The sequence below is a fragment of the Excalfactoria chinensis genome, chromosome 21, assembly GCF_039878825.1.
Source record: "Excalfactoria chinensis isolate bCotChi1 chromosome 21, bCotChi1.hap2, whole genome shotgun sequence".
Classification (NCBI taxonomy): Eukaryota; Metazoa; Chordata; class Aves; order Galliformes; family Phasianidae; genus Excalfactoria; species Excalfactoria chinensis.
This window is the reverse complement of record NC_092845.1, coordinates 3,616,961-3,639,319: the sequence shown is the minus strand read 5'-3', so window position 1 is coordinate 3,639,319 and position 22,359 is coordinate 3,616,961. Positions and strand designations below refer to the sequence as shown.

The window sequence follows — 22,359 nt, the reverse complement described above, 5'->3', positions numbered from 1 at the left end:
CCCCTAATTGTAGGCTTTTTCCTGCAGAGGCTTTACCTGCCTCTGACTGACTCCTCAATAAAGCCCTACCAGTTTCTGAACATAACAGCCCATTCAGTTTTGTGGATCTGAACAATAACGCAGCTCTGTACCAGCAAACAGCATATCTATAGCACAAACCAACCCAAACTACTGAAACCCTTTCAAAGTGAGACTTGGCCACAGTCAGCTCAAGGTAAAAAAAGAAGTTTGTCACTTTTCCAGCCTGCAACTTTCACACATTCACACCATGTAGAGCAGCAGGAACACCAACATCCACAGTTAGGAACTGAGAGAGATAAAGGGGCGCTGCCATTTAGAGGTACGCCAGCTGCTCTCTAGTGGGCACCTGATTCTTAGAGCCCCAGATTTTGCAAAGCCAGCTGCTGCTGGGGACTTCAGATGAGAAAGAACAGGAACAGACAGCCATCAGATCTGATCCAGCAGGGTACTATCTGTTTTTCATAGCAAGTTACACGCAGAGCAGCACAGCCTTTGATACAGCCCTGAACTGAATGAGGGATTTGTACTCGGTGGTTTTGAAGGTGTGTGCCTGGGGACCAAAGTATCCTGCACATGTGAGGATCACATCCTATATAGGGTGAAGCACATCTGCATTGCATAACACAGCTATCTGAAAGCACAGAGCACCGGAATCAATTCAAAAATAAAACTGCAAAATGCATTGGACACGGGCACAAGATAATTAGCCAGGATGGAGCCTGAAGGAGACATATGAGATAGTTTGCAAACCCTCAGCTGTAAATCCTGGCATATTTATCCACTGTCACTGTGTCCCCACTAGCATATAGATGCACATCTCATTTTCAGCACCTGCTACCTAAGGATGTCAGAAATGCATTGCAAGCACATAACAGTTTCTCCCATGAGCTTCAGGTCGGTCTCTATCACCACTCATTTTCCACTGAGTGCTCACAGAAGCGCTCTCAGAGGAAGCATCTTACCAAGGGCACCAGCAAGTTCAGGACCGGGTCACAGCAGGGCTGTCGCTGTGCTGCGACTTCATTGTCCATGGTCATTCACCAATAAACTGGTCCTCGTTTTTATGGCATCAATTCAAATCACTATACAGACGGGATATTTCTCTAAACCCCATTTTGGAGCCCAATTAGAGATCCCACATCCTGTGAAACACTGTTCACCTTTTGGAGATCAGTCCCCTTTCCCTTAAGAGCTGTCCTATGCCTTGTGGGTGGCTGCCAGTCCAAGTCCTCCAGGAAAAGGTAAAACTGTTCAGGATGGACTCTGTGCTTCTGACAATTCCAATGGCACACCAGAGTGCTCAGCAAAAGAAAAAGAAACTGCTGAGGATGGAGTGAACATTACAATGAAAAGGGCAGAAAATCTCCCAGAGTGAAGGCCTAGAGACAGAAAATGAGCTGGCCTCCTTCCCCAGAAGGATGCCCAGAGAACGGAACAGCAAAGAATAAAGAATCCTCCCTTAGAAAAAGAGATCATTGGGGAATAAAGAAAAGCACTTTCCTTCTTTGCTCTGTTCCACTGAATCTGGATGTAGGTGGGGAAGAGCTCTCCAACTGTAGGGAACATGTCCCGTGGCTTGGAGATCGATGTCTCCAAAGACTCTTGGAAAGCACAGGGCTGTTCCTGCAGCAGAAGTGGGGAAGTTTCTGCATGAGCATGGACCGGGAGCGGAGATGGGAATGGCTGCCATGGAGAGATGAAATGAGAGAGATGAGGACGAGGGAGTGATGCGCAGACTTGGCATGGGCTGGTTTGATTTCTCTCACCCTTGTGCACTGCAAGCAGTGGAGCAATGGTGCTCTGGTGCCAGACGGTGATTAGTAGTGTCCAGGGCAGAACTATCAGCACGATAGCCAGGATGTCTCGTCTCTTCGGCATCTCCAAGACTGACTGGACCCACAGCTCCTCATTACCTGACAGTGAAAACCCCAGAGACAGAACAGCAGAGCAAATGGAGAACAGAAATAAATGGGCAGGAAGGAATAAGGACAGAGAAAGAGAACGCGAGAGAAAAGAGAGAGCAGCGAAGGCGACACGACTCGTAGGTCTTACCAGTGCTTACAACCCACCCATTGCAGAAGCAGGTTTGGAGGGGCCTCAGCTGCTGGGACCAGGAGAGCACTTCTATGGGATGCTGTTGGGGCCTCCAGCAGGAACCTCAGGCACCCATCTGACAGGAAACCTGCAACACAAAGCAAAGGTAAGAAGGCAGAGAAAAGTACCAGGTTGCTGCTCCACAAAGCTCAACAATCCTCCCTGAGAAAAGCAAACTAAACCAGGGCAGTGAGAGACAGAAATGTATCCCGCCCCTCCAGGAGAGATGGATGCCTCCTGGGTGCTCGGGGCCCTGTTTTCCTTTGCATCTGCTCACTGAACAAGGCCACCACATCAGCCGAGCAGCAGTTGCTCAATACCAGCTCTGATCCATGCCCAGAATGGCCCTTCACCCTTAAGCCAGTTGTCTCACAGTTCAATAAGCACAGGCCCTGCGAGGAAAAAGAAGCCACACCAGCTGCATCACTTGCCTGACACAGGAGCAAGTGCTCTGAGCAGCAGCCCTCACCTTCCATGGGACAGCTGGAGGGAAGGCTGTGCCTTGTGCTCTTAGGGATATGGCTCCAGCAAAGCCAGCAACTTCACACACTGCCTGTCTCTGTAATCCTTCAGCTCTGACCATCCCACTGGCACCTTCGATGCAGCCAGTTTTAACTCAGGCTTCCAATGGCCTGTTCAGGTTCATTTCTTCCACCTCGGAGGTGTTGCAAGTGGAGTATATTAAACTGCCACAACAGCTTAGTTTGATTCAACACAAGCACATACAAGATTTAAGCAGACTGTATTTTATCCTAGTATCTTGGCAAGAGAAGTACATCACTTAGCAGGGATACACACGGCGGACAGTTTGCAAACACAGGTAGCAGTTTAGTACCACTGTTCCCTGGTGGGGGAATACATTAGCCTGCTGCTTCCAGGGCTGCATTGCAGTTGCTAAAGAGCCCAAAGATTACTGCAGACAAAGGCTGGAGATCTCCACGCTGGACAAAAGCTCTAATCTCTCACCCTCACAGCTACAAGCTGCCTGACTGTTCTCTTTCCCTGCAGTGCCCTAGAAACCATCAGATCCCCTCCTTAAATCACAGGGGAGCTCCTGAAGCCCGGGTTCTGGATGTGTTGCATACAGATGCTGCTTTGCGGATGTTTTTCCTGACAGCCTTGGAGCTTGCTTTTTCTCAGTTGTATTGGGCAGTCATGGAGAGATCCAAGCTCAAATCTCCAATTTAGCCCTGTTCAGACTGAATTTCCCTTGTCTGAGCCTTGACCATAGGGCTGCACATTGAGTCTGTGGCACCAAGTCCAAGGGAAGACTTGAAGTGAAATGGCTCCAGGAATGGATGGGCTGTCCCTTTAAAGTGCAAGCAAGTGATATCTAAGTCCCTGGATGGATTCTGACTCTTCCAGATAAGCACTTTAATCACAGAGGTGTTCCTCTGCCAGGGAAAAGAAGGGGTAGGGAAAACACAGATATGCCTTTGTCCTTCAAATGCGCATTCAAATCCTCAACAAATGTTTTGGGGACTCCTTTATGTTAACCCATACAAAACCTACAGACACAACTGAAAACTCCCAGCCAGCTCCAGGAGGGCTCTCTCTGGGGACACATCTATAACCATGCCAAAATCTGTGCCAGTGACCATGGTGCCAAGTGAGCGTGACACAGGACCGCCATTGTTCTGCAAGGGTGTGTAGAGGAAACAACAACAAAACCCCAAACCAGCCACCAAACACATCCCCTCTACTGAGAATGGGGCTTCCTGCAGCCTGGTTCGGAGAACCAGTGGTAAGGAACCTTTCTGAGCCCTGAAATAAGTGCTGTGCATCTGGGCAGCCCACAGACTTTCCAGGAAGCATCTCCTGGCAACGCAGGTTTGTCCTTAATTTTTTCAGAACTGGAGAAATCAACCTTATCCAGACAAAATAAAGCAGATAGGAAGAGGAGGAATTGTTCCAGCAAACATCAGCCTTCTGCTCCATCCCTTTCCAGCTATTAAAGCAAGAGGGATCCCTCCTGCCTCACACTGCCAAGGCACATGGTGCCTTCAGGAAAGAGCATCTGGCCTCATCCTGCTATTCTGATAGTGCCTGAACAGAAGGCATGGAGCAACGGTATCCTCTGATTTCCCTGCTAAAGCCAGAAATGCCCTCTGAGCACACGGGTAGGGCACAGAAGGTTGTCTCTGAAAAGCCCCAACACCTTGCAGTGCCTCTCTGCAAACACAGCAGGCATGGGACAGTGATCCTGCAAAAGAAGTGCCTGCATGGACTGGCATGCACCAAATGCCCTGTTTGTCAAGGGCAGCTTCCCCTAAAGCCAGCACTTTTACCTGTCCCTGCCTCCTGCTAATCCAGGCTCAAATTTTCCATCTCTTCCCATAGAACAGCTCAGTTCTGGGCTTTGTGTGATGGAGAATGGGCACCTTTAGGCTGGGGCACTGCTCTCATTTCTGTGCATACACTAGAGGAAAGCCAGCAGGCTCCAACCATTTGTACATTGGTCTCTGCAGCAACAGTTCCTTTTAATTTGCTACACAGCACTTAGCAGCTTCCTGGTCACTCATCTGTCAGTTGGTGCTCCAGGTGCCAGCACAGCTTTGCTCTCAGCCCTGCTCAGGCTCCAGGGGATGGTGCTCTGCCATGGGAATGCATCCCACCTGCAGCTGCTGCCCACACTTCTGTACCCCAGCACGCGCAGCATTCCAGATGCTCAGTGTTAATTCACAAAGCGATGTTTTATTGATGACCCTGAGAAACCTGACTGAAGGACATGGTCAGAATTCTCCTGGGCCTGCAGCTCACAGCAGCTAACACTGCCAGGGCCTCGGTGACACTGCCACGCTCCCTCCCTCCATCACACCTTAAGGCTGCAAGAGGTGAAATCCATTTTCTCCTCCAAACAACACCAGTGAGGAAATAGATGGTCGCCTCTGATTTCATGCTGCTGCTGCTGAGGGAAGTCACAGCTTGGCAGCTCAAAGCAGAGGGCTCACCCTGCAGCCCAACAGCTCCTTATGACCAATGCTGCCCCAGGATGTATGCTGCTGTTTGTGGGGGAAACAGTGCTCCTCTTCCAGGCATCTGCTCCCTTCCTGCCCCCTTCTAATAGCACTCTCTTTTTTCCCACTGAAAGGTTCAGAACAAAACCTGGCTTGTCTCCAGTTGACAATGGTCGGCTTCTGCCATCTCCTCCAGGAAAAGGAGGGGGAACACATTTAAATGTGAATTAATTAAAAAGAACACGCTCCGTTTGCTTCTACGAAAAGCAAAAGTATGGAAAACCAAAGCAAAATAGACAAACCATCAGCTCAACTGTAAGCAATCCCGGAGTTAAAACATTCCTAAAACAAAGGTGTTTTGTACAGGTTGGAAACCTGTAATTGCCAGAGCTGGATCTGACAAAGGCACAGGCTGTGCCACGTGGTGGGAGAGACACCTCATCCTCCGGCAGAGGGCAATGGTGGCAAGGCATGGTGATATCAAAAGGGCATTCATCTAATAAAAAAGCTTTAATAAATCCCAGAGCCATGCGTTAGGAACGTGTTGGCTTATTAAATGTGGAAGGTTCTTTTTTTAAACCCGGCTAATTGGCGTCAGCTCTGACACTTGCCACAGGGAACATTGGTTTGCTCTGCAGTCAGGTTTAGCGTCACTTTTCCTCTTCCCTCTTCCTTTGGGGCTGCATTACTCCTCAGCTTCCCCTCATTGAATAGGAGCAATTTGGAGCACATTCAACTGAAGAATGGGTTTCGTTGAGCTTGTGTATACACATCAGTCACCAAAGTAAAAATATTGCCTAGATGGAACAGCACCAAAAGCCCCAAGCCACCCAAACAAACATCAAACAGAGCACCAAGCTCTACTGCTGGCCCATGGGGAGCAGGGGCAGCCCCACAGGGTCCTGTCCACAAGCTGCTGTTTGGCAGAGAACCTTTGTAAAGCACTGGCTGAAAATAAAGGTAGCAATAAAACCTCTTGCTCGTTAATTACTCTGTAAGCCGTAACTGCCTAAAAACCCCATAACTTTAATGGGTGCTATTATAAGTATAGTAGCAAAACTACAAAGCTAATTGTGGTTTGGTTATTAAGTAGAGCGTTGCTAGAACTAAGCACACAGAATTGCTTGTTCTTTGATATAGGGGGGTGCTGACTCCACCCTCAGCTCTTCCCATCTTTCTGGACAGAAGGGCTTTGACTGCAAACCAAGAGAGGGAGTTTAAATGCACCAGAAACATTCCTGATTTCTGCTGCTCCTCTACTAGTAAGAACAGAACCACATCCAGCCATAGGAACTCAAATGTGACTCTCCAGTGCTGAGCCCCTGGTTGCAACGAATGGGACTGTGAACACAGATTGTCTCACCAAAAAAAATACAACCAAGATAAAACCTGAAAATGAGCTTCTCTGAACAACACTTAGAACTGAAAGCAAGCATGAGCAAAGTGGATCAAGGGAGCTCAACACAAGCACAATTAGTTTCTGTAACTTATTGCCACAGGACACTAAGGAGAACAAGAACTTAACAGGATTCAAAAAGGGATTAGTTGTGTATGTGAATAAACTGCATATCCAGAATTAGAATGAGCCACCCACCCAGTTTGGAAACACAGACACCGCTGAGTCTCAAAGCTTAAGCCAAATTTTAACAAGCACCAGAAACTTTCTCCTCTCCACATTAACCCCTTCCATACTGCTCTGCCTTGGCAGATACCTGCAGTGATGGGCAGGGCTGGAAGCAGGACAGGAGATGTGATGACACTGCTCCTACATTGACAGCAAACACCCTCGCATCTTGCTACTTCCAACAGCAAAATGGACCTTCTGCTAAGTCCTTAAGAGGCTTAATACATTGTCCTAAACGTGTTTCCTTTTCTGTACAGAAAAGCAATCAGCACCGCAGCAGCAGGTATCTCTCTATTGCAATGCTTTTGAAGAGAGCTGAACACAGGCTTTGCGGTCCGTTTGCTCTCAGCAAGGCACCATCAAAAACAGGTCACACGCTTGGCAGCAGTTAGTGTGGGTCCTTGGGAAGCTCAGCAGCCGGGCCCTGGCCAGCAGGAGGTCTGCCCTGGCTGCTCCCAGGGGGTGTGCTGGTGGATTGGGGTTGTTCCAGCCTGGAAAGCTGTGGGTTGACTTGAGCCTCAGATTAGAAAGCTCTTCCAGCACCCACTCCTACTTGATCACTTCACGCACTGGTTTTAAAAAGCATCTCTCTTCCTATTGAGATGAAAAGCTGTTTGACTTACAGCCCACATCCAAAATAGAAAGGCAACCGGGAGTTGTTATCTTGGGGAAATGCTGACGACACCCATGAAAAGTCGTTCAGCTTTCTCTGAGGTTGCTCGTGGGTGAATGCTGAACGCGTGCTGAGGAAAGAGCTCCAACATCAGCTCTCCTGTCCTTCTCCATGAAGTCTTCTCAAGCTGGTGACACAGCAATGCCTCAAAATAGCCCCTTGCTCAGCTAAGGCCACATCAACGTTGTCAGAAGCAGACGTATCTCCGGACCCTATTTCCATCTCCGTGGTCTGCATGACACTGAATATTTTACGCACCGCTGACTTCCATGGATTTTTAAAAGGGACATTAACAAAGGATGACCCAATTTCAACATGATTGGTCTAAATTCCACAGCTCCATAAGAGGCTTTGCATATGCTTTGTCCGAAGGGGTTGCTAGCAACCTACCAGAGGTGTCAGGCTGTGACAGCCAAGTTCCTCCTTTCCCATTCAGCAGATTTCACAAGACCTGCACCATGGAATCACTGAACCAAAGATGCAGGCTAACACTGTGCACCCTGGAGGCTTGCCTTCCTCCCTCTGCCCAAAGAAACCTAACAAGTTAAACACGCATAACATAGCTGGGTGATGAAATGACTGGCACAGCTGTCAGAATAACAAGGGCTCACCTGACCAACACCCCCTTCACATCTTTGTTGTCAGTGGCTGAGAGCCACTTCCAACGTGCACTGCTTGCAAGGATCTGCAGGAGCCTGGCATTGGTTGCTTTGCATTTTGCCATGCAGGTAATTCAAACCAAAGAGCTTCTGTGCTATACATCCACATGTAAATTCCTGCCTTCTTGCACACCGCCTGCTTGCTGTGGACAAGCCTGCAACAAAGGGCCTGAGCTTCCAGGCTGCTGCACCCTGCTCCAGAGTCCTCTCTATCTGAGTGACAAACCCTCCAGCACCAAAGCCTGCCCCAGAGCTGTACAAATACATTTCTACCCCAGCAGCAGCGCTCGGAGGGACAGGGCTGTACACTGACATTTCCTGCAGCTTCTCACTCCTGTGGCTTTGAGGGACAGATTCTGCAAAAATGCAGCTCTCCACTTGAAAGTCAGCCCAAAACTGTAGAAAGCATTGAAAATCCCCAGCTCCCATCCCCATTAGACAGCTTCTTTAAAGAGATGAGGCTCAAATCCTAAACCCAGCTCAGTGCTGGGGGTGGGGTGGGGTTAAACAGCACGTAGAGACCGCCAGCCTGTGACCTCTGCAAAAGTCACTAATGGGACTGAGGGATTAACATCGATTCTTTCAGGCTACGGTAGGGAAAGGGGGTGGGGAGGGACCTGGGATGATAAAGCAAATGCCCAACTGTAATTCAGCAGCTTGCAACACAATCAATCGTTGCTTGCCGTTCCGCAGCCCATTTGTGCAGCCACAAACCTTGACAACATTCTCTTCAGAAACAGGAAGGTCATTTTAAAACTACCTCCCTTCAATTTCTGGTCACGGTTGAGATCCAAGAGGGTCTCCTCACCCCACAGTGCCAGCCAAAAGCAAGCACACGGGGCTTCTTCCATGATGCACTTTCCCTTCTTCCTCTATCTCCTCTCTCCAGAGTGAGCACTGAAGCTTTGCCTGTCTGGGAACCGGCATGCTTGGAGCTGTCAGGATAACGTGGCCCGTCTGCCAGCTGAGAGGCATTTGGAAGGAAAGGATTTCTTTGTGTCTACCAGCAAAACAAACCTGTGTGTCAATCCAATCAACCCACAGCCATTCCAGCAGTGCCCAAGGAGGTAGGATTTGGCTCTCAGTTTGACTCTGAGCGCAGAAGGTAAAGGCTAAATCCACAGTTTGTCCAGCTTCCAATCCAAGCCCAGATCTGACACTGGCTTCCCTGTGGCTGAGTGATTTTGGCTCACCTGCACCGCAGCTTGCTCTAGGGGTGAGATGAAAATAGCTGCCTACTTTTGGACAGGAATGGCAAGGCTCAAGTAGCTCACAGGCTAAATAGGGAAACGGCACAAACTCTGACGCTGCAGGTGCTGGCAAAGCACAGCTTTCACCGATCGGATGGGCTGGTGTGTGTGCCCAGGGAAGGTCATTTCTCCTAGTTTTAGAAACACCCAAAGGCCAAATCCAGCACAGATCTCGATTTGAATAAGAAATGCAATAGCCAAATAAAAGCTGGTATAGAATTAAGCCAATGGTTTCTCAGCCCAAGTCAAAGCGGATTGAAGCAGCAGCTCCTATGGAAGACTGATCCCCACAAGTGCCTCTGGTGCTGCCCAGCTCCCCAGAACAACTTGCCAGCCCCTGTCACGTATGAGAGCATCTCCATTCCTTATGCAAGCCTGACCCGCTCAGCCAGGCACTGATCTGTCTCCAGAGTAGCCAGGAGACAGGAAAATATTCCCCGTGAACCACATGGTGCCTCATATCAAGGAGCAAAAATGTGCAAGCAGCTAAAAGCACCTGGGTGCAACCTGACATACAGAGAGCCACAGACAGGGATGGACAGACTCCCTTGCAGGGCCACACATGCAAGGTGAGAAGTGAGATAAGCTCTTTAGATAGCTCTGTGAAACCAAAGACTTTTGTAATGGCTGCTCTAAGAATATTGTAATCATGTGGTAATTATGTTGCATGCAAATCAACCAGGCAAATTACATCGTTATTATTACAACCAAGCTCATGGCAGGGACAGAGGGGCAGGCCACCCCCTGCCCAAGGGCAGAGCAGAGGCAGCAGTACTGGCAGGCACAGCACAGACCCACACTTTGCTCCCTCCAGGCCTGCCCACCCCAGGCCATGGCACCCTGGAAGCTTCTTTAAGCAACCTGGAACGCATCACAGTGCTTTCCTACACTGTATCTCAACGTGCAACACTTAATTAGTCAGGTTGATTTTATTTTATTTTAAAATTAAACAAATATCTTTAAGCACAAGTGCAGCCCTTGACATTTGATTGGAACTGTCAGTCTAGCAAATGTCATCGCTACAGATGACTAATCTTCAAGAATAAGGCAAACTTACTAAACTCTTTGGCTCAGTTGAAAATGAGCTAGAACAGTAACGGTGGTTGAGATAAAGAGGGAGAAATACGTGTTGTCTGCATACAGGAGGGCTCAGCACCACACACAGCCAGTTCTTGGGCTGATCCCAGACTGAATGGGATCACCACCTCCACCACAACCCCTTCCCCCTCACAGAACAAGGGCTGAATCATCCATAGCTGCTCTGTAACAGGAATGACGCAGGCTGCAGGATAAGTTATTAACTTCAGCAGCCAGAGTCTCTCCCCATTAGAGCAGTATGGCTCAAGATGCCTGTGTGAGACAAAAGGGACTGCCAGGCAGAGCGCAGAGCGCACGAGACAGAGATGAGAAATAATGTTGGCAGCATTATTAAAAGATAAATCGGAGGAAGAAAGGAGGTGCATGCGTGGGGTGAGAGCTTCAGAGGATCGTAACAAATCCTTTGCCACCATCAGTTTCACAGCTGTTGAATTGCCCAAGGAGGGACCAGGGCAGCAGCTGGGAGACAACTCGGATCCCCTGCTCACTGCAAGGCAACCCATACCTTACAGCATCACGGCTCTCAACACACCCTACTACTCATATCCCACCCAGCCTTTTCAGAGCATCACATTTTTGCTCTTGCAACTCTTCCCTGGTAAAAAATCATGCATGGTATAAAGAAGAAACTGATGGAGTGAAACAAGTACTTCCAATTCCTACAGAAGGGCATTCCAGGAGCTGCACACTCACTGAAAATGAATGCATTAGAGTCATGCCTTGTGGACACACCACTATTATAAGGAAGACAGTGGGGAAAATTATTCATTAATAGTGACTTCTTGTAGCTCTAATCTCCATAACCAGCTGCCACTTATACAAGTGGATCAGAGCCCATCTGAATAAACCTTTGAATATCCCTACAAGACCGTGTCACACAGCCAAAGTCAGGCTCTCCCAAGGGTGTGATGCATCCCTGCAGCTACTGCAAGAGCTAAGGATGGGAAGGGGGAGCAAATCTTGTGTCTCACTGAGGCTGTGGGGAGCATACAGTCAGGGAGTGCCATAAACTGGCTGGCAGCCTTTCAAGGATGGCAGGCCTGTGCCAGATTTCACTTCTGTATCCTAAATTAGAAGCAAAACATGTCACTAGAAAGGTGAAAGCTGTGTCTCAAGGAAGAAGCTGCTCTCAGTACCACTGCATGAAGGAGTATCTCAAAGCATCTTGCTAATCTGAACACAGCAACCACCTCCCAAAGAACCCACAGCTCCCCAGGTCAAGCAGGAGCCCATGTGTCCTGCTGCCTCCTTTATAGACACAGCCCCCTCCTCTATCTGCCCCTCAGCAATCAACAGGTGCATCTGTTATTCAGAAAAATTATCAGCTTATTCGTGTACCAAAATGGGTCCCAGATACCACGTCCTGCCTCTAGTAAAATCCCTCCTGCAAAGCTGCTCTTTTTGCTGCTCTCCTGCTTTGATGCTTCTGGAGGGTTTTACAGCTTTGTTACAGCAAAGGACAGGAGTTAACAGCCCTGTCAGGCCGCTCCCTCATCATCTGGTTAATGTACCTCATTAATGGCACAGCAAGCATCACTCACCTCCTGTACACTCCACAAACTCCAGCCTTTCCCTTGGGCCTGCAGCTGCATCCCAGTGGGGATGGAGAGATGGCAGAACATGACCCAGAAGCATTGCAGGGTCAGCTGTATCTCAGCAAAGCCCCAAATTTACCCTCCATGCCACAGTCTATGGAATTCAGATATAATAATCACAGATCACCCTACTCTGGTCAGAGAAATGTCATTCCTCAGCACTTACTGCCTTTTGCTCTCCTACTTGCTGGGAGTGGGTCTCCCACAAGTACTTTCCTTCGCAGACTCTGGTGAGCACAGTCCTGGCCCTTGCAGGGCCACCTGCGTTAACAGAAATGTGTCAGTACACATTTCTTCTTTAGCTTTAGAAGCTGCTAAGCAGATGGAAAAACAAAGCGAGGAGCGCAGCCAGAATGCCTCAGCGCCCTGCTGGTATTTATGGAGCAGTCCAGGGTAGGTGGGAGTTGGCCCAGGCACCCATTCCTCTCTCACTTCATGTTCCTCTGCTCCATGGCAGTACCACTCATGCAGCTCTGTTCCTCTCTCATCTGCATCTGCAGACAGACCCACTCGTCCACAGCAGCACACAGAAGCATCTCAGCTCTTGTTCTGGAACACCAATGGGAGACAAGAGTAGGGTTATTTAAAACTACAACCTGTCAGAAATGGGAACCTTCTCCTCCTGGTGGTGATAGGAGTTGGGCTTCCTGTTTGCCAAGAACAGGAGTGGGACCTGAATCATGCTGACATTATGTTATCGTAATGCTGGAAGTATTATAAATGCTCTGCTTGCCAGACAAATCCTGGAGCAGGCTTCCAAATCCCCTCAAAATCCCCACTTGCCTCTCTACATTCATCCATTCATGAAATCCAAAGCAGAGCCTCAGCATCCATCCTTTTACTTTTGGTCTCAACCCAGCTGTATGAAAGCTGGGGATGGAACAGGCAGAGTGCAGGTCTTTCTTCTGAATTAGCTTTCCTTGTCTTTCAGGTGCCAAATCTGGCAAACAAACTGTGCCAGGGCATTTAGGAAAGCAGCAGACACAGGCCCGTCTGCTTTCACAAAGCAAAGCACGTCTCATTCCCCTTGACCACAGCAAACTGCAGCACTGGTGAAACTGGGGTTCCGTCCCCATTCACACACTGCTCATGAGGCTGGAGAGCAGACTGGCTGCAGATTAGGTACTGCAGCTGTGAACACGCAGCTCCAGACAAATTCCCACCGCCCATGTCACTTTACAGCTGAATCTATGCAAGCAGACATCAGTAAGCAAAGGGATTCCCACCTTTCTGCAGTCACCGTTCTTTGTGCCACAGCTCTCAGTTCCTGACCTACTCCTACTGGGCTTTGACGGGGTTCCCAGACAGCAGACAGAGCAGAAGAGCAATTTCCTCTGACAACCCAACCCACCAGTCAAGATTGCACCAGGCAGGAATGGAAGGAGAGAGTCTGAGCACCACTTCCTTCACTGTGAGAGCTGTGTACCGGCTGTTGTTGTTTCAGAGAGGACACAGAAGGAACTCAGGGCCCAACAGACATCTGTCTTCAGTAGGCTCCACAGTGCACACACACACCTTTGCAACAGCCCGGAGCTGGATGGAGAGAATTCTCAGTCACGATGCAAAGCCATAAATCACTTCCTCATAGGCATCAGAGCTGGAGGCTTGTATGCATTTCTAAAGATTGGTCCACTCTAATGAGCAAAATTTCTCCCGTATCCCTGCCAGAAGACTCTCAGTATGGTCACATTCACCTTTTCTTGTCAGCATCTAGCTCTCCTTCCACCTACAACCATTTCCTCTGCTTACTTACACGCTATGCTTCAGATGCACGCAGCACCAAGGAGCAGCAAACCACATCTTGGGAGCTAACAATAAACAGCACTGCAGGCAGCATACAGACTGGAGCTGGGCCAGCAGTGACCGATGCAACCATACACCCTTTGAGTGCTGACATATCACCTGCTGTTACAGAACAGTGCAGGAAGCCTTGCACAGAAGGTTAGCTCCTCTCCTGTCTGGAGGAAAACAGCTCTGATCCAGGCAGGAAGGGGATCTTGAGCATTTCCTATTTATTCTGCTGTCACTGCCAAGAATATCACACTGTGCTCCCCACGGATCATCCGGAGGGGTTGCTGAGTACCAATGCAGCTGGCAAATTGCTTAAAGGCTCTGTGGTGCTGGGGCAGGGCCAGGAGCACGCAAGGTGTGTGCATCTCAGAAGAGCTCACCTCTCTGTACAAAGACAGAATGGAAAGCACAGGTGTGCAAAGCTACATGTGGAAGCACACTCCAGTCATGGGGTATGTGACACTGCATGAGTCATTTTTACAAACCTATGAGAATGTGCAAATTCCACTTGCACAAATAAGATATAACAGCCAGAAGGACATGGATTAACATGCCTACAGCTGTGGGACAGACCTATAGCAGTGCACAGCTGGGCTCTGCTGGCCAGCACAGGGAACTGTTTGCCCTCAGTTCTCCTATCTCTCAGCTCCCTGGAGCTGTGGAGTTCACACTAGAAAATGTAGGAGGGTATGTTCAGTAGTGAGTAATATGCTGTGTTACTTAGAGTACTTGGGGGTGGTCCACATGTCTAATCAAGATATTAAGATTAATTATGAGCCACACCTTGTGATCTCTACTCAGCAAGGCCCTTATTAGCTTGAGGAAAGCGAATCCAGCCCTGACATCAGCTTGCCAAATCAAACACAAGCAGTTGAGATTGGCAGGAGAAAGAGGGAGAATCCATCCTCACTCTTCAGGCCTTGCAGCTGGCAAAGGCCACCTCTCTTGCCATCCAGGGAACAAATCACTGGGAATATCCCATTTCAGGATGTCCTCAAGTAAAACAGAAAGGATGACATAGTACAGAGAATGAGGACCTATGAAAAAGATACTGCAGACGGCCTTTCCTGTGACATTGCTTCCAAATGATGCTTTGCTATAGTGTGGGTTGAAGCCACACCAAATGCTGCTCCAGCCATATGTCTGAACAAAAAATAACGCAGAGGCCTACCCAGTTCTCAGGACTGCTGCATGGCACTTCACAATGGAGAGCGCTGTAAAGAAGTGTGGGGTGAGAAAGCCACAAAGGGCAACAGCCCCAAGAAGGATGCTGACCCAAGTCTGCTGCATCCCTGGGAGTCAGAGACATAAAGCAGATCTGGAACCCAGGCAGCCTCTCATGCTGTGCATCCCTGCAAGACAAAATGCAGAGTGACGCAGAACAGCCTGGCTCTGCATCTTCTCTTCCTGTGGATTCATATCTGCCCACTGGATTTTGTTTGAAGAAGAATGAACTGCTTTTGCACAACTTTCTTGAGCTGGCAGCAGTGAAACAAGGGCAAGAGAGAGCAAAGGTACTGCAAAGGGCAAGTCTGCATGAGACACTAGGAAAAAAAAATTGCAACATTTGCCCTAATTTGTCCCTTAAAAAGCAGTTCTTTTTACTTCCCAAGACTTCTGCTGCTGCAATGTGAGGGTTCTGGTAAAAAAATTCAAAGGGCAGATGTGCTGCTTTCCTTTCAGAACGCATTATTGTGATGCTGAGCAGCCAGCGTTACACAAGTGGGGTGTGTGCTCACACTTGGCAATTGATAGGTTTCTTGGTCAGCTCAGGCCAGATCTCCCTGTCAGAGGAATTATTTACCAGAAATCGGCAGTGTTGGGGGGCACGCTGATGTGACACAGCCCTGCACACCAGATGCACTTACGGCTCTTTTCGCCTCAGGGAGTGTACAACTGCAGAGCAAAACCCAGAAAGACACAGAGCAACATGGCAGGTCAGGGGAGGAGAGAGAAAATCCCAGCACTGCTGGAGATGGCTGGGGCTGAGACACTGCCCTGATGAGGACAAAGCCACAGGAGAGCAGAGTCACAAACTGTGCCAGGCCTGTGACACATCCAAGGTGACAGCCCTATCCCTGGCTCGGGGCACTGTTCCCCCCTAGAAGGACAGTATTTATTCTCCACTTTGAGCCACCTCGTTGGGTCAGGAAACATCGAGATGCCAATTAACACCCATGAAAGTTCTTTATACCAACACACACATGTAGAGGGAGAGCTTTCCTTTGGATGCCCTCTCAATTTGCCATCTTAGAGAACAGAAATGACATGAGGTTTACATCCCATCCCTTGCACCTTCCTCAGGTTAGCCCAGCTCAGAAGCAGCAGCTCTCATTAGAGCAGTTACCACCTCACTGCTGACCCCAGATTCCTAGTTCTGTGCCGGAGAGCTAAGTGCTTCACCTGGAATGCCTATGGGAAGGCAGGAGAGATTCAGAACTCGGGTGCATAAGATGGGAAAGTACTCACAGTCAGCATCACTCATTGCGTTTCTTCCCTCTCTCATATATCCCAACATATTCTACCAAGAAAACAAAAATGTTGCTCAGCCACCTTTCCCCCCTTGCAGCATCCACTACCCAGCCAGCTCTGCCCACTTCCAAGGCTCTTGGCTCATATCACAGGGTTAGCCCTTCTGACACAATATCTTTCTTTTTCACAGCCTAATTACTCCATCCCTTCTTCTGAATATCTCCCATCTTTCTCATTGCTTTGAAGCTGATGCAGAGAAGAGTTGGGTGCTACGTGCTGAAAGTTATTTTACCTTCCCCTCCCCCCCCCCCACATGCCTCCATTTTCTCCCACCTTTTTCACGCTGACCCTGTCAGGTTACCCAAGCAATCCCAACCATCTTCTCAAGCCAAATCTTGGTCAGTTCATTCCCATCAGAGACTTGCATATAGGGAAGCACTAATCACACAAACAAGTCAGCAAGATGCACCTCAGTGGCTCAGAAGAATGTCCTCACATAAGCAAGAATTACTCACAATACAAAAGGAAGCTCCACTCCACATTTTCACAGCCCAGCTTCTGTACTGACGTGCATGCACATACACAACCCCAGATGTTGTCACAAGTTGGCATCACCTTGCTGTAGATGTTCAGGGACACGTGTCAGACAAGCACACAAGACCTACAAACAGACTGCACAGCCTCCGAGTCCATAGCAAACATCAGGCTGTGAACTCCTTACAAGTGTATACAAGCTCTTAAGTCAATCGACAGCTCATCGGGGCTTGTGACTTTCTGCACTGTGTGCACATGATCTGTGACATGCCGCTAGCAAAGTAATCAAAGCAAATTCCTCCTAGCTCCATGCCAAGCTGAAGACCCCCCAAGAAGCCCCCAAAGGTGCTTGAGGGCATGAAGTGGGTATGGTACCTGCAGCTGGAGACATCAGGACCATCTCCATGCTTTCCCAAACAACATCTGGGCTGAGCCACTTCCCAGCATGGTTTGAAATTGTACTTTCTGGTCTGGCTGAGAGAAATGAGGACCTTAAAGGTCACAGATCCAGGAACTATAGCAGAGAGAAGCTCAGCAGGAAAAGGGCAAGCGTCATTTGTGGACTGCTTCATTGATTGCTATGGACTTTCTGGCTGTTAATCACTATTTCTCATCCCAGTCCACTCACACAACATGACATGACACACAGATCACTCCTCAGCTGGCAAAGCATTGCACAACCATTTCTTCCTCCTCAAAAAAAAGCAACCCAAAACCAAAAAAAAACCAAAACAACCAACACTTGGAAAGCTTCTTCCCTTTAAGCAGCCCCAAAGTTGGCTCTCGCCACTGGCTGGCACGAATGAAAGGGACTTCAGTTCCCCCTCCTCCTAAATCCCTGCTCTTTCTGTTCAAAGAAAAGGCAGAGATTGACCCAGGAAAGAGAAAAGCAACTCTCTGATTGCCTCTCACCTCCCTCCTGTCACTCTGCAGAGTACACGAGTGGGCTCTGGGGGACACAGGGCCATTGAAGTCCCCATGCAGATCTTGGAGAGCCGCACACAAGCCCACGAGGGGAGCCCCAGAGCAGGTGCAGGGCTGGGAGGGCAAAGCTGGGAGCACAGTGCTCCTGGAGGCGAGACATGGGCATTTTTTCCCAGCCAGCCTTCCCCAGGCAAAGCAGCCTGACATCCTATGGCACCCAGCCTGAGAAAGGGAGGTAAAGCAATCTCCAGCACTGCAGCCCCCGAGACCCCTCCTGCATCCTTCAAATGCACTGAAAGAGATAGTAAAATTGCTTGGAGTCTTTCTTGCTTCCTCCCACACCCTGCCCACTGCATGCACACATACACACACCCAGCCCTGTGCATAAAGGATCTCTGTCCTGCTCAGCTCAGCCATGCAATGTCTGTGAGAGGCAAGAGTTACCTTATTCCCACAGCCTGAACCGCCTTCTCTCTCCATCGTGGCTGGGAGGCTGCTCCCATTCATGCTTTAATCCCTGGGAACAGAGGCACGATTCAAAGCAGCTGTTCACCCACTGGAGTGGGCTCCCCCCAACAACCTCCTCCTCCTTCTCTCCTCCCTTTTTCCTTGTTTGTTGGGTCCGGATTTTATTTATTTATTTTTTTCTTATGTATTCTTTCTTAATCCAGGCAGCAACAAAAATGCTCCTTCATCGCATCTCTGCCTCTCCGTTTCACTCTCAAAGAAATGCAGGGGAGAGCTCCTTCCTCCTCCGTGGACCATCAGTTCCCCAGGTCTGCCTCTCTGCAGCGTGGCGGTAAGGGAAGGAAAGAATGAGAGAGGGAGCGAGCGTGGGAGGGAGGGAGCGTGCAAACAGGGAGGAGGAGGCCAACGGGATGCGGGAGGAAGGAGCCAGAGCGTGGCTGACTGCTTTGTATCCAGAGCAGCGCCGACAGCCCCCTCCTTTCCCCCGCCGGAGGAGGTCTTGCGCTGCTAATGGTCTGTACCAATTTATTCCACTTAGGCAGGGGCACTTCTCCCTGCGACAGGAGGAAAAGCCAGGAAAGGCTCTGAGATGGCCCCTTAAGGAATTGGTTGTTGCTATCCTCACTCCACGGCATCACCCAGTGAGTTTACTGCCACAGGCAAGGGGAGATGCTCCCCCAGCTCAGCAGCAAGAGGGAAGCATGAGGCTGGAAGGGATGGGTGTGAGGGACGGGTCTTGCTGGTGAGGAGGCTCAGCACCATTCCGAGACAGAGTGGTGACATTATGCTAGATGGAAAGCAAGGCTCTCAGGAAGGCAGGCTGAGCTCTGCTTCATGCAGCACCCTTTGAGCCTTGTAGTGCACAGACTCAGACTGATGGCTCCCAGGCTGAGTCTACCTGGGCTCTGAACCAGTGGGCCCTGCTCCTTAGATGTCACACAACTCCTCTTATTTAGCATCATGTCTTTCCACACTCTTTAATGTGAAGACAATTGCACCAAGTCCATGGGGAGCTGGGAGTCACAGCTCACTTCTATGACCTGTGACAGTGCAGTGAGACCTTAGGGACATTCCCTTTCTCTGCTGGGACCACTTAGAGAAGGAAGGGCTTGAAGGGCTCAGGGATCAGAAAAAGATCATATCTTTTGATACTGCTCTTTAACAGTTAACCCAGGGAGGGCTGACTCATGCTCAGCAGCAGAATTCTCTGAGATGGCTGAACACCACAGTACATATGCCTCAGAATGCCATGCTCACAGCTAGGCAGCTTATCATGAGCAAACAACCAGCCCTGAGGTTGGGGGTGACTTACCTCTTGCTTCCCTGCCACTACTGCCTGCCTACCTGCTTCCAGCTCCCACCGCACTCTACAATCACCTCCTGGCTACCAATCACACAGTGTATATGCACAGACCTACAGCCACAGCTAATGCCTTGCTGCTCCCTCTTTCCCATCTGGCAAGTTTACAGTGCCATGGTAACACATAGGTATGGAGAGATTTGCTTGCACCTTACCAAAAGGGAACGACAAAGAAAGAAAATGCCTTCAAGTTTCTGCAAAAAGAATCAGTACTCAGAGGGAGGAGTTCTGTATCATGGAACAGCCTCAGATTTTCACCAGTTGTTTCCATCACTGCCACTAGGTGTTTCATTATAGGGGTACCAAAAAGGCTGCCAGGGCACAGGGATGTCTACTGGCCAGCTGAAGGCCAGTGCTGGAGATGGAGGGAGATGCCTTAAAGGAAGGTGCCGTGCAACAGCCTCCCCTCTCACACTACACCTGCTCTGCAGGTGAATAAGAAGCATCTCTGGGTTGGCCAATCCAGAGAGACTGCACAAAGGACCACCACTGTGTGCCTTCTGCTCAGCAATGTCCTCTGCAAAATGAACCAGCTCCTGAAATCAAAGAGAACGTGGTGGTTTTGTGTCCTTGGGCTCATTTTCTGCAAGGTACCTGGGGAGACATCAGCTCCAAAGACTGTTTGCCTGGGATTTTTGTGCCAATTCAGCTAGTACTAAGGGTTTCACTGAGCTCTATGTCTATTAAAAATGCATAATGTCCGCTTATATCAAAGGGCAGATTCAGATCCAGTGCTTTTCCAGCATGTCCCCAGCTTGCTGCTGGTGTGGCTCACAGGAGATGGATGGGCAGGAGCCATCCCTGGAGGCCTATATCAAGAGATGGGAAAGGGCATCGCTGCTGACTGTTTCAGGGCTGGGGCTGACAGGGAAAAACAAGAGAGAAGTGACATAAAAGAGCTCCTGTCACAAAACCTAAACACATAAAAATGCAGGGAGGAAAGAGAGGAGATGTGTTACACCTGAGATTTATAAAAATTATGGGTGAGCAGTAACATTTCAGGTTCAGCTCTGCATCAGTGTCTCCAAAGACTCACAAAGGTGAAAGGAACCAGGAAAAGAGTCAAAGAAGCTCAGGAGGGACACAGGCACGTACGGAGACACTGCTATGTCCCTTCCCTGCCCCCAGCCTGCAAATTACAGCACTCAGAGCTCCTTTTTGTGATCAGAGCAGCAGAACAACAGTGCGGAGCGACTGCTCTGACATTTTCCAAGGTTGTCCCTTTGAACTTTAGCATATCAACTTGTTTGCATGCTGGGTATGGAGCACGCCACTCCAGGGGAGGGCTGGGGGAGAGGCTCAGCAAACCTCCTGCAGGGTCTCAGGGTGGGGGGAAGGCAGTTGTTTGCTGGAAATCAGAGTGCTTCAGAGGAGGTGAACCTAAACCATCCAGCTCCAACGCTGACAGCAGAGAATATAAACAGAGCAGTATTTCCCTGCTCCCTCCCCCTTCTTATTATAGCACAAATACCCCAAGTAAAATACATACACACAGCCATCCACTATAAAAGCAAAACAAAGCCTCAAGTGCGCACACGCACGCACAGAGATATTCTTCTGGAGAACGCAGCTTATATTCAATACCTTAAATGTCATTTTTTAAATATTAATGCTATGCTTCTGGCTAGGTTTATGTAAGGTTTATTACCATAGGATTGGAGGCACAACAAAGCCCAGACTCGGTGCTGCAGTCTGGTGTGCTCTGCCTGCCCAGCACTGTCTCATCTCCCCTGCAGACCCCAAAAGCTCAGTGCTGGGGAGGGCATGCTCCCACCAGGCTGTTTTCCCGGGAGGTGGCAGAGCTGCAGTCCCTTTCCCTGCTCTCCATCTGGCACTGTCAGGAGCATCTCCATTCCGAGCTGCAGCCAGGCACAAACACGAGCGGATGCCTCTCTCCGGCTGCACAATAACCTCATTAGCCGAGGCAGCACGGGGCAAAGGGAAAAGCATGAGGGCAAATGCTCTGCAAATAGCAGGGTACAGCTCAGCACACAATCAGTGCTGGGCTGCTGGGACAGAGCATTACAGCTGCCAGAGCAACCCCAGGGCTGAGAAATTGCCTATGGATGAGGAAATAGATGGGCCAGCCCTGTCTAAAGACACTAGGAAGGGCGGACCTCATTTGAAAGTCCCACTTCAAGGCTGAGCAGTGGCTGCTCACACTCACAACTCCAATTTACCATTCACGTTAGCTCTCCATGCTATATATCTCTCAACCCATTAATGCTTACTCCCTTTAGGAGCCTGTCTGTTCCATTCAGCCTCTGGAACAGGTACTCATCAATGAGCATGACTTCTGCAGCATGGGGTGAGCAGCTAGGGGTGCAGGCTGGGTACCAGCTCGCAGCCCATGGATACACATGGCACCTTCAAAGCACTTTGGACAACCCAATACAAGTAAAGGGGCTGATGGAGGAAAACCTTTCCCTGAGCACAAAAGGGCCACAGAACACCCTATGGCCCATCTTTCCCTTTATATTAAGATGAGAATATGCTTTCCTCCCTCACAATACCACCTGTCAGGAGCTGTTTTACCCCATCAAGTCCCTGTGCACACATGAAGGACACATGCACATTCCAACTGTTGAAGCAGAGTGCCCTTGGGATGCTTCACAGATACTCGAGTCACACAGTTAGGAGGGGTCAGAAACAACACGGGGGGAACAGAGAGAACAGCCGCAGTGACCTATCAGCAGGTGGTGCTCTCCCCTTCAAATCCTCAAACAAGTTCAGGCCAAGCATAGAACTTCACCACTGGATTTCCTCCTGCAAAGAAACCTCCGACTGAAGTTCGACCCCAGATGAGAGCCAGGCTTTGGCTCAGAGCACAGGGAAGGAG

General features: G+C 49.4%; 1 protein-coding gene across 4 annotated transcripts in view; it reads right to left on the bottom strand.

The window, feature by feature from the left end:
- B3GAT1 (beta-1,3-glucuronyltransferase 1) overlaps window positions 1-18,687 on the bottom strand; it is a 30,656-nt gene extending 11,969 nt beyond the window's left edge. The window contains exons 1-3 of one of the 4 annotated variants that reach the window (XM_072354820.1): window positions 18,137-18,687; window positions 2,074-2,203; window positions 1,788-1,934 (exon numbers count right to left, since the gene is read on the bottom strand). In XM_072354820.1, coding sequence (XP_072210921.1) covers window positions 1,788-1,899 — 112 coding nt within the window. In that variant the 5' untranslated portion in view covers window positions 1,900-1,934; window positions 2,074-2,203; window positions 18,137-18,687. The remainder of the gene's footprint in view (window positions 1-1,787; window positions 1,935-2,073; window positions 2,204-18,136) is intronic. The other 3 variants (XM_072354817.1, XM_072354816.1, XM_072354818.1) reach the window with 3 other exon arrangements.
- Between the last annotated feature and the right edge of the window lie 3,672 nt (window positions 18,688-22,359).